The following is a 15,614-nucleotide window of genomic DNA, read 5'->3' on the forward strand; positions in this document are numbered from 1 at the left end:
ATTAAATAAAATGCCTTTTAGCACAGTAATGATTATATAGATAAAAAAAAACATACAAACCTGAATTTCAGAGAGGAAATGCCCCAATTCTGCAACGCTGAGAAGAAGAAACTGCTCTGGTGACTGAGGAGAATTCAAATATCCACACTCACTCAACCGTCGAGCTGTCGTCACGTCAGAGGGTGGGGGAGGGGTGCATTGTTTTAATCGAGTAAATTTACTCAATTTCCTCAGTGTGTGTTAAATATTAATAATCTTGATTTTAATTAAGTAATATTTGTGGTTCTTGAAACAGATCGGTTTAATTCTCCATTCTCAAATATTTTGAAATAAATTTCACAAATGTATTAAGTATATTTAAAATAAAGAATTGGTTATTTGAATACTAAATTATTTTAGTGAAAAAAACTTAAATATAACTATACATTTTAGACAAAATTAACTGTTGTATTTTTAGTCAATTATTTTGGTATGTTTAACTAAAACCATCAAGTAAATGATATTGAGAGATTTTATTAAGTTAATAAAGTTAATTATTACTGTGATATTTACTAAGCCACTGAATTATTTTTTAGAGTGTATGTGATGTCCATGTACTGAACCCTTAGATAAAAATAAAAAATAAAAAATAATTGTACCTGTATTATATTACGCTGGACTAGTGCGGTTTGCGAATTGAATAGATAATTGATTTAGCTGTGGGCGCCGTCTTCTAGTCAGACGTGGGAATTCATTCAGTGTGCGACTCTCAAAGTGCATTATGGGTATTCTCTAGCCATTGTTTATAGGAGCATAATAATAATTTGTTACATTTATATATTGCTTTTCAAGACATTCAAAGCGGGATGGTGGATGGTGCGACGGCAGCCATATTGCAACAGAACGCTCACCAAACACCAGCTGATTGGTGGAGAGGAGATCAGTATGTGGGGATGATTAGGAGGCCATGAGGGACAGATGCCAATGGGCAAATTTGGCCAGGATGCCAGGGTTACATCCCTACTTTTTATTTGAGATTTTTAACGACCAAAGAGAGTCAGGACCTCGGTTTAACGTCTCATCTGAAGGACGGTGCTTGTTACGGTATTGTGTCCCCATCACTATACTGGGGTGTTAGGACCCACACAGACCACAGGGTGAGCGCCCCCTGTTGGCCTCTCTAACACATCTTCATGCAGCAACCTAGTTTTCTCAGTTGGTCTCCCATCCAGGTACTGACCAGGCTCAAACCTACTTAGCTTCAGCAGGAAACCAGTCTTAGGGCTACAGGGTAATATAGCTGCTGAATAACCATATGTCATGTTCCTCATCCAGAGAAATAGGAACTGAAAAAGTTGTCGATTACATCCATTACATCAGTTGCACACTCGTTATTGTGGTGCATTGTGATTGCCACAAGTGTTGTGTGCAATATGCATCATATGCTGAAAGAATAAACTGTGGGCATCCAGGAGTGTGAGGCTGAGACCACCCTTGTTATTGGCATATGGTGGCCACACATCAAATGTTTTGAGCAACATGGAGTAAAATGGCCAAAGTCTGTTCATCATTTTTGAGAAGGTGTGACAATTCATATGGTGTTTATGAATAGTTTCCTGAGGCCTTTCCACAGTCTCATAAATCCATTAGATCCTGTTTTGGTTTGTTTCTTGGCCAATCACAGAAACATGAGTAATTCTGTTTTCTCTCTGAATGTAGTTAACTCTGCAGAGTTCAGTTTGTTCTCAAGGCTTCCAGAGATTCCTCCATTGCCTCTGGATAGCACGTTTTAGCGGTAAAGCAGGGCTGATTCAGCCGGTGCCTGTGGTTTAAGCAATTTTCAGTCAATCTGCTCTGAAAAACTCCCCTGTAATTCATTGGATATAAATAAACACGTCACATTTGTCTGGATTACAGTAGACATACATTTTAAAGCTTGGCCCAACAAGACTGTGCCTGCATCTCAAAATGTAGGTCATGTTCCTGATCCAGAGAAATATGAACTGAATTTTTTTTTAGATGTCTATCAACTACTGCGTTTTGTGGTTTCAATGTCTTTAAACAACATCCAAATTTGCTGATGAACAAGTCTGTACATTATTGTTTAATTGAAAATTCTAATGTTCTTGGCAGACATCTCAAACCGAACAAGCATGTCAGTTTCCTGTGGCTTACATTCAGTGGACGGTTTTATAAAAACAACTTACTGTGAATTTTGTGCGTGCATTTTGTGTGTGTGTGTGCAGTGTGTGTGTGTGTGTGTGTGTGTGTGTGTGTGTGTGTGTTTCTGGGCATGTTTTTGTGACATATGAGGACACAAATGTGTATAATGACATGGGTATGACATAGGTATTACAAGGAGAGGGTGTAATATGAGGGACATTGGCCATGTCCTCACTTTTCAAAATGCTTATAAATCATACAGGATGAGATTTTTTTAGAAAGTAAAAATGCAGAATGTTTCCTGTGATGGGTAGGTTTAGGGGCAGGGGCAGTGTAAGGGGATAGAAAATATGGTTTGTACAGTATAAAAACCATTACGCCTATGGAGAGTCCCTGTAAACCACATAGACCAACGTGTGTGTGTGTGTGTGTGTGTGTGTGTGTGTGTGTGTGTGTGTGTGTGTGTGTGTGTGTGTGTGTGTGTGTGTGTGTGTGTGTGTGTGTGTGTTTGGGCAATCTAATCCGTTACTTTGCCATTGCAAGTGCCATGATCTACAAGATGATCTATAGGAAGCTCTAGATGCGGTTAGAACAGAATCCACAGCTTTACATCTACATTAACAAGACACACTTCACTTAAACCTTCTAAATGTAGTATTATGCCTCACAAAGCTTATTATTATCCTGCATAAACCTTTGGAAAGTAGTAATACATAGATTTTTCTACAGAGGTGACTTGCTGCAAATGGACAGGAAAATGACCCCCGCCCTGCCTAAATTGCACAGACATTTTCTCAACCAAGGCCATGTGGAAGAATGTGTTGATATGAATTGCTGATTTTGTTAATATGCCAACATAAGTGATTCCTGATGTTACGCTTTTTCTGAAATGTCCCATTCTTCTCCGCAGCTGCCACGGAGGGGCGTGTCAACGGAGGTGAGGACTTCTTTCAAAAGGTAAAGAAACCACATTGCTTTGGCAGCCTCATGCAGTGGTAGAAATAGGTTAGCGTCATGTTGCATGTGTAATTATTTCTGCCGAAGGACAAACTGCAATCAGTGCTGCTTGAAGCAGCAGTGCAACAGATTGCGCTACTCAAGCCTCAAAATACTACTACTGCGGTTATAGAATATATGCAGTACTATCGTTGTATGCACAGTGTGTATTGGCTCTGCCAAATTTGAATCGAAATAGAAGATGTGCGTATTCAGTAACATAATGCGGCTCCCTTGATTTTTTTATGTGCCTGTCACAGCTTAGCAAACTAATCTTAAAATGAGATGACAGCACTTTATAGGTCAGATTGAATATGAGCATATTTAGAAAACACAAGGACTGTGTTTTAAATCGCCCCATATACACTCATTCACTATTGCCTACATTGCTCCACAAATATACTCCAAATATAAACTGTACCGGAAAGGCTGCCGCTTTTGCATAGTTTGTGCTTGCTCTTTAATAATCATTTGAAACTTAGCAAACTGGCAGCTCCATGAAAAGATACAGTTGAACTTGTTATGGAAACTAACATGAGTAAACCTTAAAGGGGGGGTGAAATGCTGTTTCATGCATACTGAGCTTTTTACACTGTTAAAGACTTGGATTCCCATCCTAAACATAGACAAAGTTTCAAAAACTAATGTTGGACGTTTGATGGAGTATTTCTGTGTCAAAAATACTCCTTCCGGTTTCTCACAAGTTTCGGAGAGTTTTTTTCGAGTATGGGTCCACTTGACGTCGACAGGGCAGAAGGTCCTTGTATGGGCCGTACGGGCTCTTCTCCCGGTAGGGTGCGCACGCTCGTGACTAGAGCAAGAGAGGAAATGCACGGCCCATTTCTTACATACAGTTCCTTTAACATTAAAAATCTTACCAACCCTAAACCCTTGATGCTTAATTATCACTGTATTAAATGTTAGAATAATCAAACACAACATAAGTGACATATGTAATTCTTTAGTCGGGAATGCTAAACTGTGGATCCTAAAATGGCACAATTATTGAATTCAAATTCAAAAAGTGTGCAGTGTGTAATAAATTACTTCAAGAGCCTAGTCAGTGACTCGTGACACACACCTTTCGCCGAAGGATACTCAAAACAGGTCTCCCATCCGTTTATGTCCATGCCAGAACAAGCACACTTTGCGTATTTGGATTCAGTGGGGTAGAATGGCCTTTAGGGCGAACACTTCCCCGTCTAATTGGCAGGCTGTGAATAAATACAGGCTGGAGAAACCAGACAGTTCAGGACAGGAATGAGACTCAGCACCTGAAACAGAGCATGCTGGCCATCAAAATAAACACTCTCGAAGGCAAGTCGATATTGGTAAGAAATCCGGCACATGTCAAAGTTTCATTTGTGCTAACCTGAAAGGTGTGTGAAAATAATCAGACCCTGTTAAGAGAGCTTGGAAAGGGCCTCGGCGAGCCTGTTCTGGAAGATACAGCTGGCTGCACCTTAAGCCTTCGGCTGCCACAAATTTGGGTAGTTGCAGCTGATGCGAAGCTTCAGAAACGCCAATTGCTGCTTTTCAAATAAACACAACCTACCATATCACGAACAGTGTTTTAGCAATGGCCATGTCCCAAATGGCAGCCTTAATGTGGATTTGTGGTCTCACGGACTTTGCTCGCGTGCGTCCGAGAAGTCCATGCCGCCGTAGGTGGTCATCATGCCAAAATGGAAAACCCATCTATTCACTAGTCGGCTTTCACAGTGCATTTATAATCACACTTGTGCAAACTATTCCAACTTAAACTTTCATTGAAAATGTTTTTTAAATGAATACTTAAAAAGTTGTTGGAAGCTTAATGTGTGTGACGTTGAAGTCATGGGACTGTGGTGTAGCTCATTTATAACCTGCATATGAGCTTTTTAATTCTGCCGATTGTATTTGGCTTCAAAATTCATTAAAGTTGTGTGCATTCGTGAAGATTATCATGATGAACATGTAAGAATTATAAACTTGTTGGTTACAGAGTATTTTCTGCAATAATGCAAAAAGCCAATGGAAAAATTTGAATACATTTTTGTCAAGGGATCCGATGTTTAACTTTTTACTTTTGGTGATTGTATTTGGCTTCATAATTTAAAGTTGTGTTTATTTGGGAAGATTATCATGATGGAAATATACAAATCATAAACTTTTGTTGGTTCCAGAGCTTATTTTTGCAATAAATCTTAAAAAGCCAATGGAAACATTTTGTCAAGGGGTCCAATTTTTAATTTTAGGTTTCGTACATTTAAAGTTTTACTTCTGGATAATTGTATTTGGCTTTAAAATTCAGAGTTGTATTACTTTTTGAAGGTTATCATAATGAACATTTAAGAATCATAATCTTTTGTGGTTACAGAGCTTATGTTCTGCAATGATACAAAAGCAATGCAAAAATCCCTGGGAACCAGTCTTTTTTGGCATTTCAGATGTTTAACATTTAACTTTTGCCGATTGTATTTGCCTTCAAAATTCTAAAAAGTTGTGTGCATTTGAGAAGATTATCATGATGAAAATGTAAGAATCATAATCTTTTGCAATATCTAAAAGCTGATGGAAAAATCCTAATGGGTTTTTATCAAGGGAACCAATTTTTCCATTTAGGTTTCGGACGTTTAACTTTTCACTTATGCCAATTGTATCTGGATTCAAAATTCAAAGTTGTGCATTTGTTAAGATTATCATGATAAACATGTAAGAATCATAATCTTTTGTGGTTATGATTCTTATTTACAGAGCTTATTTTCTGCAATAATCAAAGGGCTAATGGAAAAATGATATTGGGTTTTTGCCAAGGGAACCAATCTCGCAAAAGTGCCCCTTTTGCAGCAGTTATGTACCTTCTGCAAAGCCTGCACTGTGGACAACTGCTCAAAAGTCCGTGAGGAAAAGTGTAGACTTTGAGACTATTCATCATCTGAATTAGTGGTGATATTTCTTCTGAGAAATAACACAGCGTATCTCCAAAGGAACCTTGTAAATGTGATTTAACAAAAGATAAGAATGGTATTTTGCTGCTCACGTCAACATACTTGTGCTGAAAACAAATACTTTATCTAAACACACTATGTAAGAATGTGGAATTCAGCCTGTATCCAGAGACATTGATGAATTAATGAAAAATGACCTCAGGAATTATCTCACATACAGTATGTTGAAAGCAACAACACATCCCTTTAAAGAGAGAGTTTTTTAAAAAAAATAGCATATAATCTGTCTTTTGAATGCAAAGAGAATATTCCTGCCGACTCAGCGCCCCACGCCCCAAGAGCATGTCTTTGGTAGAGTGATACCAGCCTGCTCAAATTTCACATGTTTTCAATAACAACATTACGTTCCTGTCCATCACGGCGGCTGCGTTTTCGTGTTGGAGCCATCGGGTGTTCTGTGATTTTGCACAAAGATGGGATTCAGCCCTCTTTCCTTAGACATTTCTCTCACGCTGAGAGCTCTGATCAGGTAACGGCAAAACCTCAGGAAACCTTGCCTCATCTCTCTGAAGGAATGCAGCAATTTTCAATCAAATTTTTAATTTAAGTTTTAGAATATTTGCTTGGCAAATTCATACTGTTATCTAAATTGTCATTTTGTAAACTTATTTCTTGTTGCCAATGCCAACAAATAACAGTTTATTGCAGTGGTTTTTTTTGGGGGGGGGGGGGGGGGTTCTGTACAGAAATAAGAGTTTCTATGATTTAATTTATTTGAGGTTTGTTAATGCAAGTATCACTATTAGGCCTAAGTTTTTTTTTGGGGGGGGGGGGGGGGGGAGAAGGAAAATAAACTTTTGCAAGCTTTCTACCTGATCGAAAAGCATTTTTTTGCATTGTGGGAGTATATATTGTTCTAGTATATACCATTCAGCATTGATGGTGCCTTTTCAGATGTGTAAGCTGCCCATATGCACTCATGCAACCAAATACCATCAGAGATGCAGGCTCAGCTGATAACAACTTGGGTTGTCCTTGTCCTCTTTAGTCCGGATGACATGGTCCCCTTTAGTCCCAGTTTTCCAAAAAGAACAAATTTTGATTCGCCTGACCACAGAAGAGTTTTCCACTTTGCCACAGTCCATTTTAAATGACCCTTGGCCCAGGGAAAATGCCTGCGCTTCTGGATCATTTTTAAATATGGCTTATTTTTTGAACTATAGAGTTTAAGCCGGCAACAACGAATGGCACGGTGGATTGTGTTTACCAACATGGTGGATTATGTTTTTCTGGAAGTATTCCTGAGCCCATGTTGTGATTTACATTACAGTAGCATTCCTGTATGTGATGCAGTGCTGTCAAAGAGAGAAACTACCACTCTGAAAGGCTCTTTTTTATACCCAATCATGTTGCCAACTGACCTAATAAGTTGCGAATTGGTCCTCCAGATGTTCCTTATATTTACATTGAACTTTTCTGGCCTATTATTGCTTCTTTTCCCAAATGTTTTGGAATGTGTAGCTCTCATGAAATCCAAAATGAGCCGATATTTGGCATGACATTTCAAATGTCTAATTTTTAACATTTGATATGTTATCTATATGCCATTGTAAATAAAATAAAATTGTATAAGATTTGTAAATTATTGCATTCCTTTTTTATTCACAATTTGTACAGTGTCCCAATTTTTTTGGAATCGGGTTTTTACTTTACAATAGTACTTTTATTAAAAGTTGAAAAAGACACACACAACCCAACCACCCAAACCATGACTTTTTAGAAGCCATATTTATTTTTTGCTCAACTGTCATGGTATGGTATGGAATGGAATTGTGGGATACCATAGCCAGTGAAGGCTACATATTTGCTGCCTTCAAAAACTGATCAGATGTGCGCCTCCCAAAGCCAACTGGTCGCAAGCTCCGTCATTACCAATAGAGTTCAATGGAACTTGTGACCAAAGTTGGCTTACAATGCTTTTGAGAAACACACTCCAGATCAAGGTATCTCAGGAGACAGGAATTGAAGCTAACGTTGGATTCAGATGTGCTTTCCTACCTTGGAATGGTTCATCCTCCGATGGCAGCATTTTGGATGCAGCAACTAAAACTTCCAGGCAAGTGTGTTAGAGCTAGTGTGAGCTAAACTCAAGATTGCAAGACATTGGCCCTCCAGGAGCAGGATTGCACACCCCTGTCCTAGATGATCATAGAGGCTCTTCTGACTTAAAACACTCACAGTGACATAGCAGTTTACTAACGAACAATGCTTACTGCTTACACCTGGTATTGAGATTTTGGCGGATTGGATAGCAAGTGGACAACGCTAAATACAAGTGTAAACGGGGTCTAAAATATATTTAGCTTGTCCACTTTCGACTTCCACAGGTAGTCAAAAACGTATTCGACCGGATTACCTTGGTTTTCATGTGGTCATGCGTTCAAACAGCCACAAAAGGCCACCTGCTCTCCTCCTACTCTCCTCCTACTGACCTAGCGTATAAACATTATGGGAAGCACGCTAGCCAGGCGAGATTTGTTGGCTGGAGACCCAAGATTGGTCTGAAGGTGAAAAACGTACCAAGCACAATGTTCTCTCAGCCTTTCTGCTTTCTAACACACACTAACAGCGTTCGGCAGGGTCTTGGGACTATCAGAGCAGAAACGAAAGCTGATGCTCTCCGTATGTTTTCCGTTCTTCTTTGGTCGCGTTCATATGTGCATTGTGTGAGCTTATTTTATCAATTAGATCTAAAGATCTGAAAAAATAGACCTACATTTACCCACCCATAGCCCTCCCCTCAAAGAAATCAAGACAGAAGTGGTTAAAAGTTGACAAAAGAGATGGATCAAAACACTGAGCATGTCTCACTTGTCTACATGGTATCCGATCGACCAAAACACATCTTAATAACAGGTGTAAACAGGGCATCTGACACCATGCACAACAACCTAGCATTGTGGAGAGACATACATGCATCATTCAGAAAATTAAAACAAATGTTTTAGTTTAGTTAGAATATCTTTCCACAAATTTAGACAATGAAATCAACGGATAATCGTTCGGCTGGCATTTTTTTCTGGTGTGGATTACCACCATTCTTATAAACTCTTTGCCCCTTCAAACCCTCCTAGATGTTTATAAAATGAGGATGAATTGTCAACTGTTGTAAAGTTATTTGTCAACAGGCTAATGTGGAATTTTGGGAGGGAAATGAAAAGCAGGTGCATGCTGGCTGGCTACGAATAGCCTCAACTAGTAGGGCGGGCATAAAAAGTAAACATGGCACTTGTGTCTGTACAAAGAATTGCATTGTACTGTGTGCCACAATTTAATCTATTTCATATTGGACTTTTAAATAGTTCTGAAATCGGAGCTCCTTCTGAGGTACTTTTATTGTTTTTTTAAAGATTATTAAAGGAAATAATTTTCCCAGAAGTGAACCGTCTGTTATAATTCATTCATCATGTCTTTTTTTATGAAATTCGTATGACTTTCTATCTTCCTTGGAACACGAAAGGAGTTATTTGCAGAATTTCTAAGCTGCTCTTTTAAATGCAATACAAGTGCATTGGAATCAAGCATAATTTTCACTGAATTATTTAATTAACTATTTTTCATGGAAAACTGTGGAGTGCTGCAGTCATAACATATTTGTGTAGGCCAACCAAGAAGATAGTATCACCCTGATTCTCTCAACAAAAACTCAACTGGATTTTTCCACTGACTTTTGTATTATTGGAGAAAATAAGATCTGTGATCAACACAATGTTTGATACTTACATATTATGTTCATCATGATCTTCACAAATGAACACAATGTTAATGAATTTTGAAGCCTAAATACAATTGCCAGAACTAAATGTTGGATATAAACAAACTACTCCACAGTCACATGACCTCAGCGTCATCATCATTAAGCTTCCAATAACTCTTCCAGTCTTTTTTTATTTTTATTCCCTGAAAGTTCCCATAAAAGGGCATAAAAGCGGACTAATGAGTAGATGGGTTTACCTGATGATGTTTTATTGTCCCTGCTAACCTCTGTAGTCCCATTTAGCCACTTGTTAGCAAGTGGCTTTTTCAAGACAAATAAAAGCTTTAAAATATATCTAAATGGGGTCTTACCAAAGTCCCTTTTAAGGAAAGTCTATTCACTCGGCAGCCATATTTGCAACGCCTCCGGGCAGTTATTTTGGCCATACAAGACCAAGGGCCCTATCATACACCCGGCACAATGGAATGCCAGGCGAGACTACAACTGCAACACTTGCTAGTTTCAGCCCAACGCAGTTATCAGTTTCACATCCACCGCCATGTTGTTTCAATAGCAAATGTACTATCTGTTGATTTATTTCGCCCATTTGCCTATCATTTCACCTATAATTCCGCCTGTCTGAATCCGAGGTGTGTTCAGGTGCATTTTTGGTGCATTGCTATTTTAAGGCAACTGAAAACAGCTGGTCAGAGTCAATAGTGCAGTATTTTTTAGTTATTTAAAGGGCGTGTTAGTAATATGTGTCTATAGGCGGGTGCACAACACGCTTAGACTCAGGGAAGCGCAGCAGCACACAAACATTTTTAAATATTAAAAATAAAAGGATTGCTCTCTGGAGAAGCATTCAGACTTTTTGCTCGCAAATTCCGCTATGTAAATAGTGAATCTGCCATGGTGCAAGCACAACTGGCTTTAAAAGGGAATGGGAGATTTATTTCATGTTACGCCCAAAACACACCCGTCGCGCCGACCGTTTTTTCCATCGTTGAACTAGTAAATGTGGATTCTGACACGGCATAAGTGCATCTGTGCCTTGTGCTTCAGACCATGTGCTCAGATTGTTAAAATAGGGTCCCAAATCCTATCTATTTGATTGAGGGAATCCTGGAATCTCAAAAACTGACAATTAAATAACATATTTTAAATCAGCAACAAAATCTAACATGTGATTTTAACATGTGACCTGTGCCATAAATGTTGTTTTCTATAATTAAATAGTGTTTAAAAAAAAGCTTATTTTTCGGTGACTTTACCAATAAGTGATTGGCCCTTTTAATTTAGAAGGCTGGACTATTCCTCCATATTGCACTATTGCACTGCCGTTTCGCCCATTCATAAGTAAAAGGGAATGAACCGACTATATCTATAGTCTTTGGTATTTACTGCTGTATGAAAATATCTTGATCTTGAGTTAACCATTGATGTTATTTTAAGCTTTTAACCAAAAACCCAAACCATTAACTTCCCATTGATGGAACCCATTAACAGAACTTGTTTCTGGGTTTTGGCCCACACAAATATGTCATTCCTATTGTTTGGCTTCAGAAGACTCAGAATATAATGCAAAAGTCATATGGACTTGTAATACGGTTTGTAGATGGGAAGGAAGGAGGCGGGAACCGGCGAACGTTCAACAACTTTTATTCAAAATAAATAAACAAAACGAAAGTAAAACCGCGGGACAAAATAAAAACACACAAAATAAAACGTGGGCAGCCCCTCACGGACGACTGCCCACAAACACAAAATAACACGTAAGACAAAACTCAACATAAATCCAGGCCTGGTCCTCTCTCGTCTTCCGCAGCCCTTGCTCCTCCTTATATGCTCCCGTCACATGGCCGCGAGACGAGACCGGTGTGCCACGCAGCTGGCACTCGTCAACACTAATCACCGGCCCGCTCTCGCGGTCCCACGCCCCGCTGCCTGTCACACCACAGGACTATTTCATGATTTTAGCATGTCCTTTTGCCACTTGACAATCACTGGTGTTTTCACTGAAATGATTCACTTTCATTGTATGAATAAGAGCAACGTGAACATTCTTCAAAACTTCTCTTTTTGTGTTCTTTAGAAGAAATAATGTCATACGGTTTTGAATCAATAAGGCTGAGTAAATGATATCATACTTTTGGTCGACTTATTTTGTTTATTGTTCTGTAAAATTGCATCAGTGATGTTCTCAGCCTTACCTGATCCTTCTTGTTTTCAATTCTTCACGCCGCTGAATCCTTGTTTTTGTCTACTAAAACATTTGGCCCGATTCCCCTTTGAGTCCGAGTTTTCCTACTTGTCTTCTTTATTTGACAAGATGTCATGAATTATAGAAAAACAAACACCATTCGTCAGTCGTGTAAGATGCCAATCTCAACGATGCACAGGGTGAACAACAACATCTAGCACAGTACGCTGAAGCTGTGTGCTCATGGAAACACTGATTTGGGCCGTTTCCTAGCCCTCCACCCACAATCCTGTTCGCTGGATGTGACACACAAGCTGTGAGGTAAGCCTCCGTGTGCTGGCGCGATGGATCAGACTTCTGGACCTCAGCGGGTGTTTGTGCCTCACACAGATATAAGAGAATCTGTTTGCGACAGGGATCATATGGAATTACTCTGCGAGTTTGTAATATTGCCAGGCTTTCCCGCGCCTCATGATAGATGACTTGAATCGCTCTTGCTCACTGTCTGTCTGCCTGATTTCCGCTAAGTGTAATAATGAAGTGCTCTGGTTGGCCGGATTTATTTTTGACCTTTCTACCGCACATTTTTCCAAAACAAAAGGCGAGGGATTTTCCCAAGCCTGGACCATGGTGTGTGTGAGGTCGGAATATTATTTATAAGTTCTCGTTAACTCAAATCGAAAGAGAACTGTTTTGAATGTGATAGTACATTTCCTTTTGCTGGATGAACTTGTATCCCTTCAAAGGAGTAAAAAGCACATCTTTGATGAGTTAATAGCTCTTTTGGCCTCTAGAGACTCCATCCATCTCATGGAAACTGCGCTGTAAACATTTCCATTGTGACATGTTCGGCATTATGAAGAATGGCTTTCTTTCTTGCCTTGATCTTAAGCGAGGCCATTTGAAATGGGGTGTAGATCAATGTGAGCATATTAGAAGAAGATTGATTAAGAAAACATAGTCAAAGTTAAAAATGGAACTCCACTGTGCCACTGAATACTAAATCCTCTGAGCTCATTTTCCTTTGGGATTTGTAGTATTGGTCATAAAAGCATGTTTGAGTGAACAAATCACTCGCTCATGCAGAAACAAGGTGGTTACATATTGACTATGATAATATATGTTAGAGGTTCAGTCTTTGTATTCCAAACGGGCTGGTTTCTATTATGCTAATGAGTAATGCTTTGCTCAGCCATGCTGACCAAGTGACAGATGAATGGCTATTCAGCCATGGGCTTTTTGATCATGGATACCATCAATGAAAATAACGGCCTTGTTCTGTCCAAGTTTCTTACTGACAACTTTTATTGTACGCAATTAACAGTGTAGGTTTCCGTTTGATCATTTGTGTAGGTGTCCAAGCAGTTTAGAATCTCAAAAAAGCGTCTTTGCAGAAGTTTTGCTAATGTGCAAAACAGCATTGGTTCAAGATTCAGTGGTTCATTCAGCCTCTTCTTCAGTCTTTATAGGCAGCTATATATATATACATATAGATACAGGTCCTTCTCAAAAAATTTGCATATGTGATAAAAGTTCATTATTTTCCATAATGTAATGATAAAAATTAAACTTTCATATATTTTAGATTCATTGCACACCAACTGAAATATTTCAGGTCTTTTATTGTTTTAATACTGATGATTTTGGCATACAGCTCATGAAAACCCAAAATTCTCAAAAAATTAGCATATCATGAAAATGTTCTCTAAACGAGCTATTAACCTAATCATCTGAATCAACTAATTAACTCTAAACACCTGCAAAAGATTCCTGAGGCTTTTAAATACTCCCAGCCTGGTTCATTACTCAAAACCGCAATCATGGGTAAGACTGCCGACCCGACCCTGTCCAGAAGGCCATCATTGACACCCTCAAGCGAGAGCGTAAGACACAGAAAGAAATTTCTGAACGAATAGGCTGTTCCCGGAGTGCTGTATCAAGGCACCTCAGTGGGAAGTCTGTGGGAAGGTAAAAGTGTGGCAAAAAATGCTGCACAACGAGAAGAGGTGACTGGACCCTGAGAAAGATTGTGGAGAAGGACCGATTCCAGACCTTGGGGGACCTGCGGAAGCAGTGGACTGAGTCTGGAGTAGAAACATCCAGAGCCACCGTGCACAGGCGTGTGCAGGAAATGGGCTACAGGTGCCGCATTCCCCAGGTCAAGCCACTTTTGAACCAGAAACAGCGGCAGAAGCGCCTGACCTGGGCTGCAGAGAAGCAGCACTGGACTGTTGCTCAAGTTTTGCATGTCATTCGGAAATCAAGTTGCCAGAGTCTGGAGGAAGACTGGGGAGAAGGAAATGCCAAAATGCCTGAAGTCCAGTGTCAAGTACCCACAGTCAGTGATGGTCTGGGGTGCCATGTCAGCTGCTGGTGTTGGTCCACTGTGTTTTATCAAGGGCAGGGTCAATGCAGATAGCTATGAGGAGATTTTGGAGCACTTCATGCTTCCATCTCTTGAAAAGCTTTATGGAGATGAAGATTTCGTTTTTCAGCACGACCTGGCACCTGCTCACAGTGCCAAAACCACTGGTAAATGGTTTACTGACCATGGTATTACTGTGCTCAATTGGCCTGCCAACTCTCCTGACCTGAACCCCATAGAGAATCTGTGGGATATTGTGAAGAGAAAGTTGAGAGACGCAAGACCCAACACTCTGGATGAGCTTAAGGCCGCTATCGAAGCATCCTGGGCCTCCATAACACCTCAGCAATGCCACAGGCTGATTGCCTCCATGCCACGCCGCATTGAAGCAGTCATTTCTGCAAAAGGATTCCCGACCAAGTATTGAGTGCATAACTGAACATAATTATTTGAAGGTTGACTTTTTTTGTATTAAAAACTCTTTTCTTTTATTGGTGGGATGAAATATGCAAATTTTTTGAGATTTTTGGTTTTTTTTGAGCTGTGTGCCAAAATCATCAGCATTAAAACAATAAAAGACCTGAAATATTTCAGTTGGTGTGTAATGAATCTAAAATATATGAAAGTTACATTTTTATCATTACATTATGGAAAATAATGAACTTTTATCACATATGCTAATTTTTGAGAAGGAACTGTACACACACATATATATATATATCCAAATCATTGGAGGGATGTAGGTAATTCAGGTGTATCAATGAAATCACTTTCATTGCCACAAGTGTATAAAATAAAGCATCTGTTAGTGGTATTATAACAAAGTGGAAGCAATTGGGAATAACAGCAACTCAGCCATGAAGTGGTATATCACATAAAATCACAGAGCGGGGTCAGCACATGCTGAGGCACACAGTGCGCAGAAGTCTCCAACTTTCCACAGAGTCATTAGCTAAAGACCTCCAAACTTTGTGTGGCCTTCAGATTAGCTTAACAGTGCATAGCTAGCTCAAGAACAGCTAGCTCAAAAACAAGAACAATGGGTTTCCATGGCCGAGCAGCTGCATGCAAGCCTTACATTACCAAGTGCAATGCATCGGATGCAGTGGTGTAAAGCACACTGCCACTGCAGTGGAGACGTGTTCCCTGGATTGGCGAATCACACTTCTCTGTCTGACAATCAGATGGAGTCTAGGTTTGGTGGTTGCCAGGCGAACAGTA

At 39.5% G+C, this 15,614-nt stretch overlaps 1 protein-coding gene across 2 annotated transcripts in view; it reads left to right on the forward strand.

Moving 5' to 3' along the window:
- Window positions 1-15,614, forward strand: part of bicc1b (BicC family RNA binding protein 1b) — a 132,461-nt gene that overhangs the window by 31,424 nt on the left and 85,423 nt on the right. For both annotated transcript variants that reach the window (XM_067429869.1, XM_067429870.1), the window contains exon 2: window positions 3,053-3,099. In XM_067429869.1, coding sequence (XP_067285970.1) covers window positions 3,053-3,099 — 47 coding nt within the window. The remainder of the gene's footprint in view (window positions 1-3,052; window positions 3,100-15,614) is intronic.

The sequence above is a fragment of the Pseudorasbora parva genome, chromosome 21 (assembly GCF_024679245.1).
Source record: "Pseudorasbora parva isolate DD20220531a chromosome 21, ASM2467924v1, whole genome shotgun sequence".
NCBI lineage: Eukaryota > Metazoa > Chordata > Actinopteri > Cypriniformes > Gobionidae > Pseudorasbora > Pseudorasbora parva.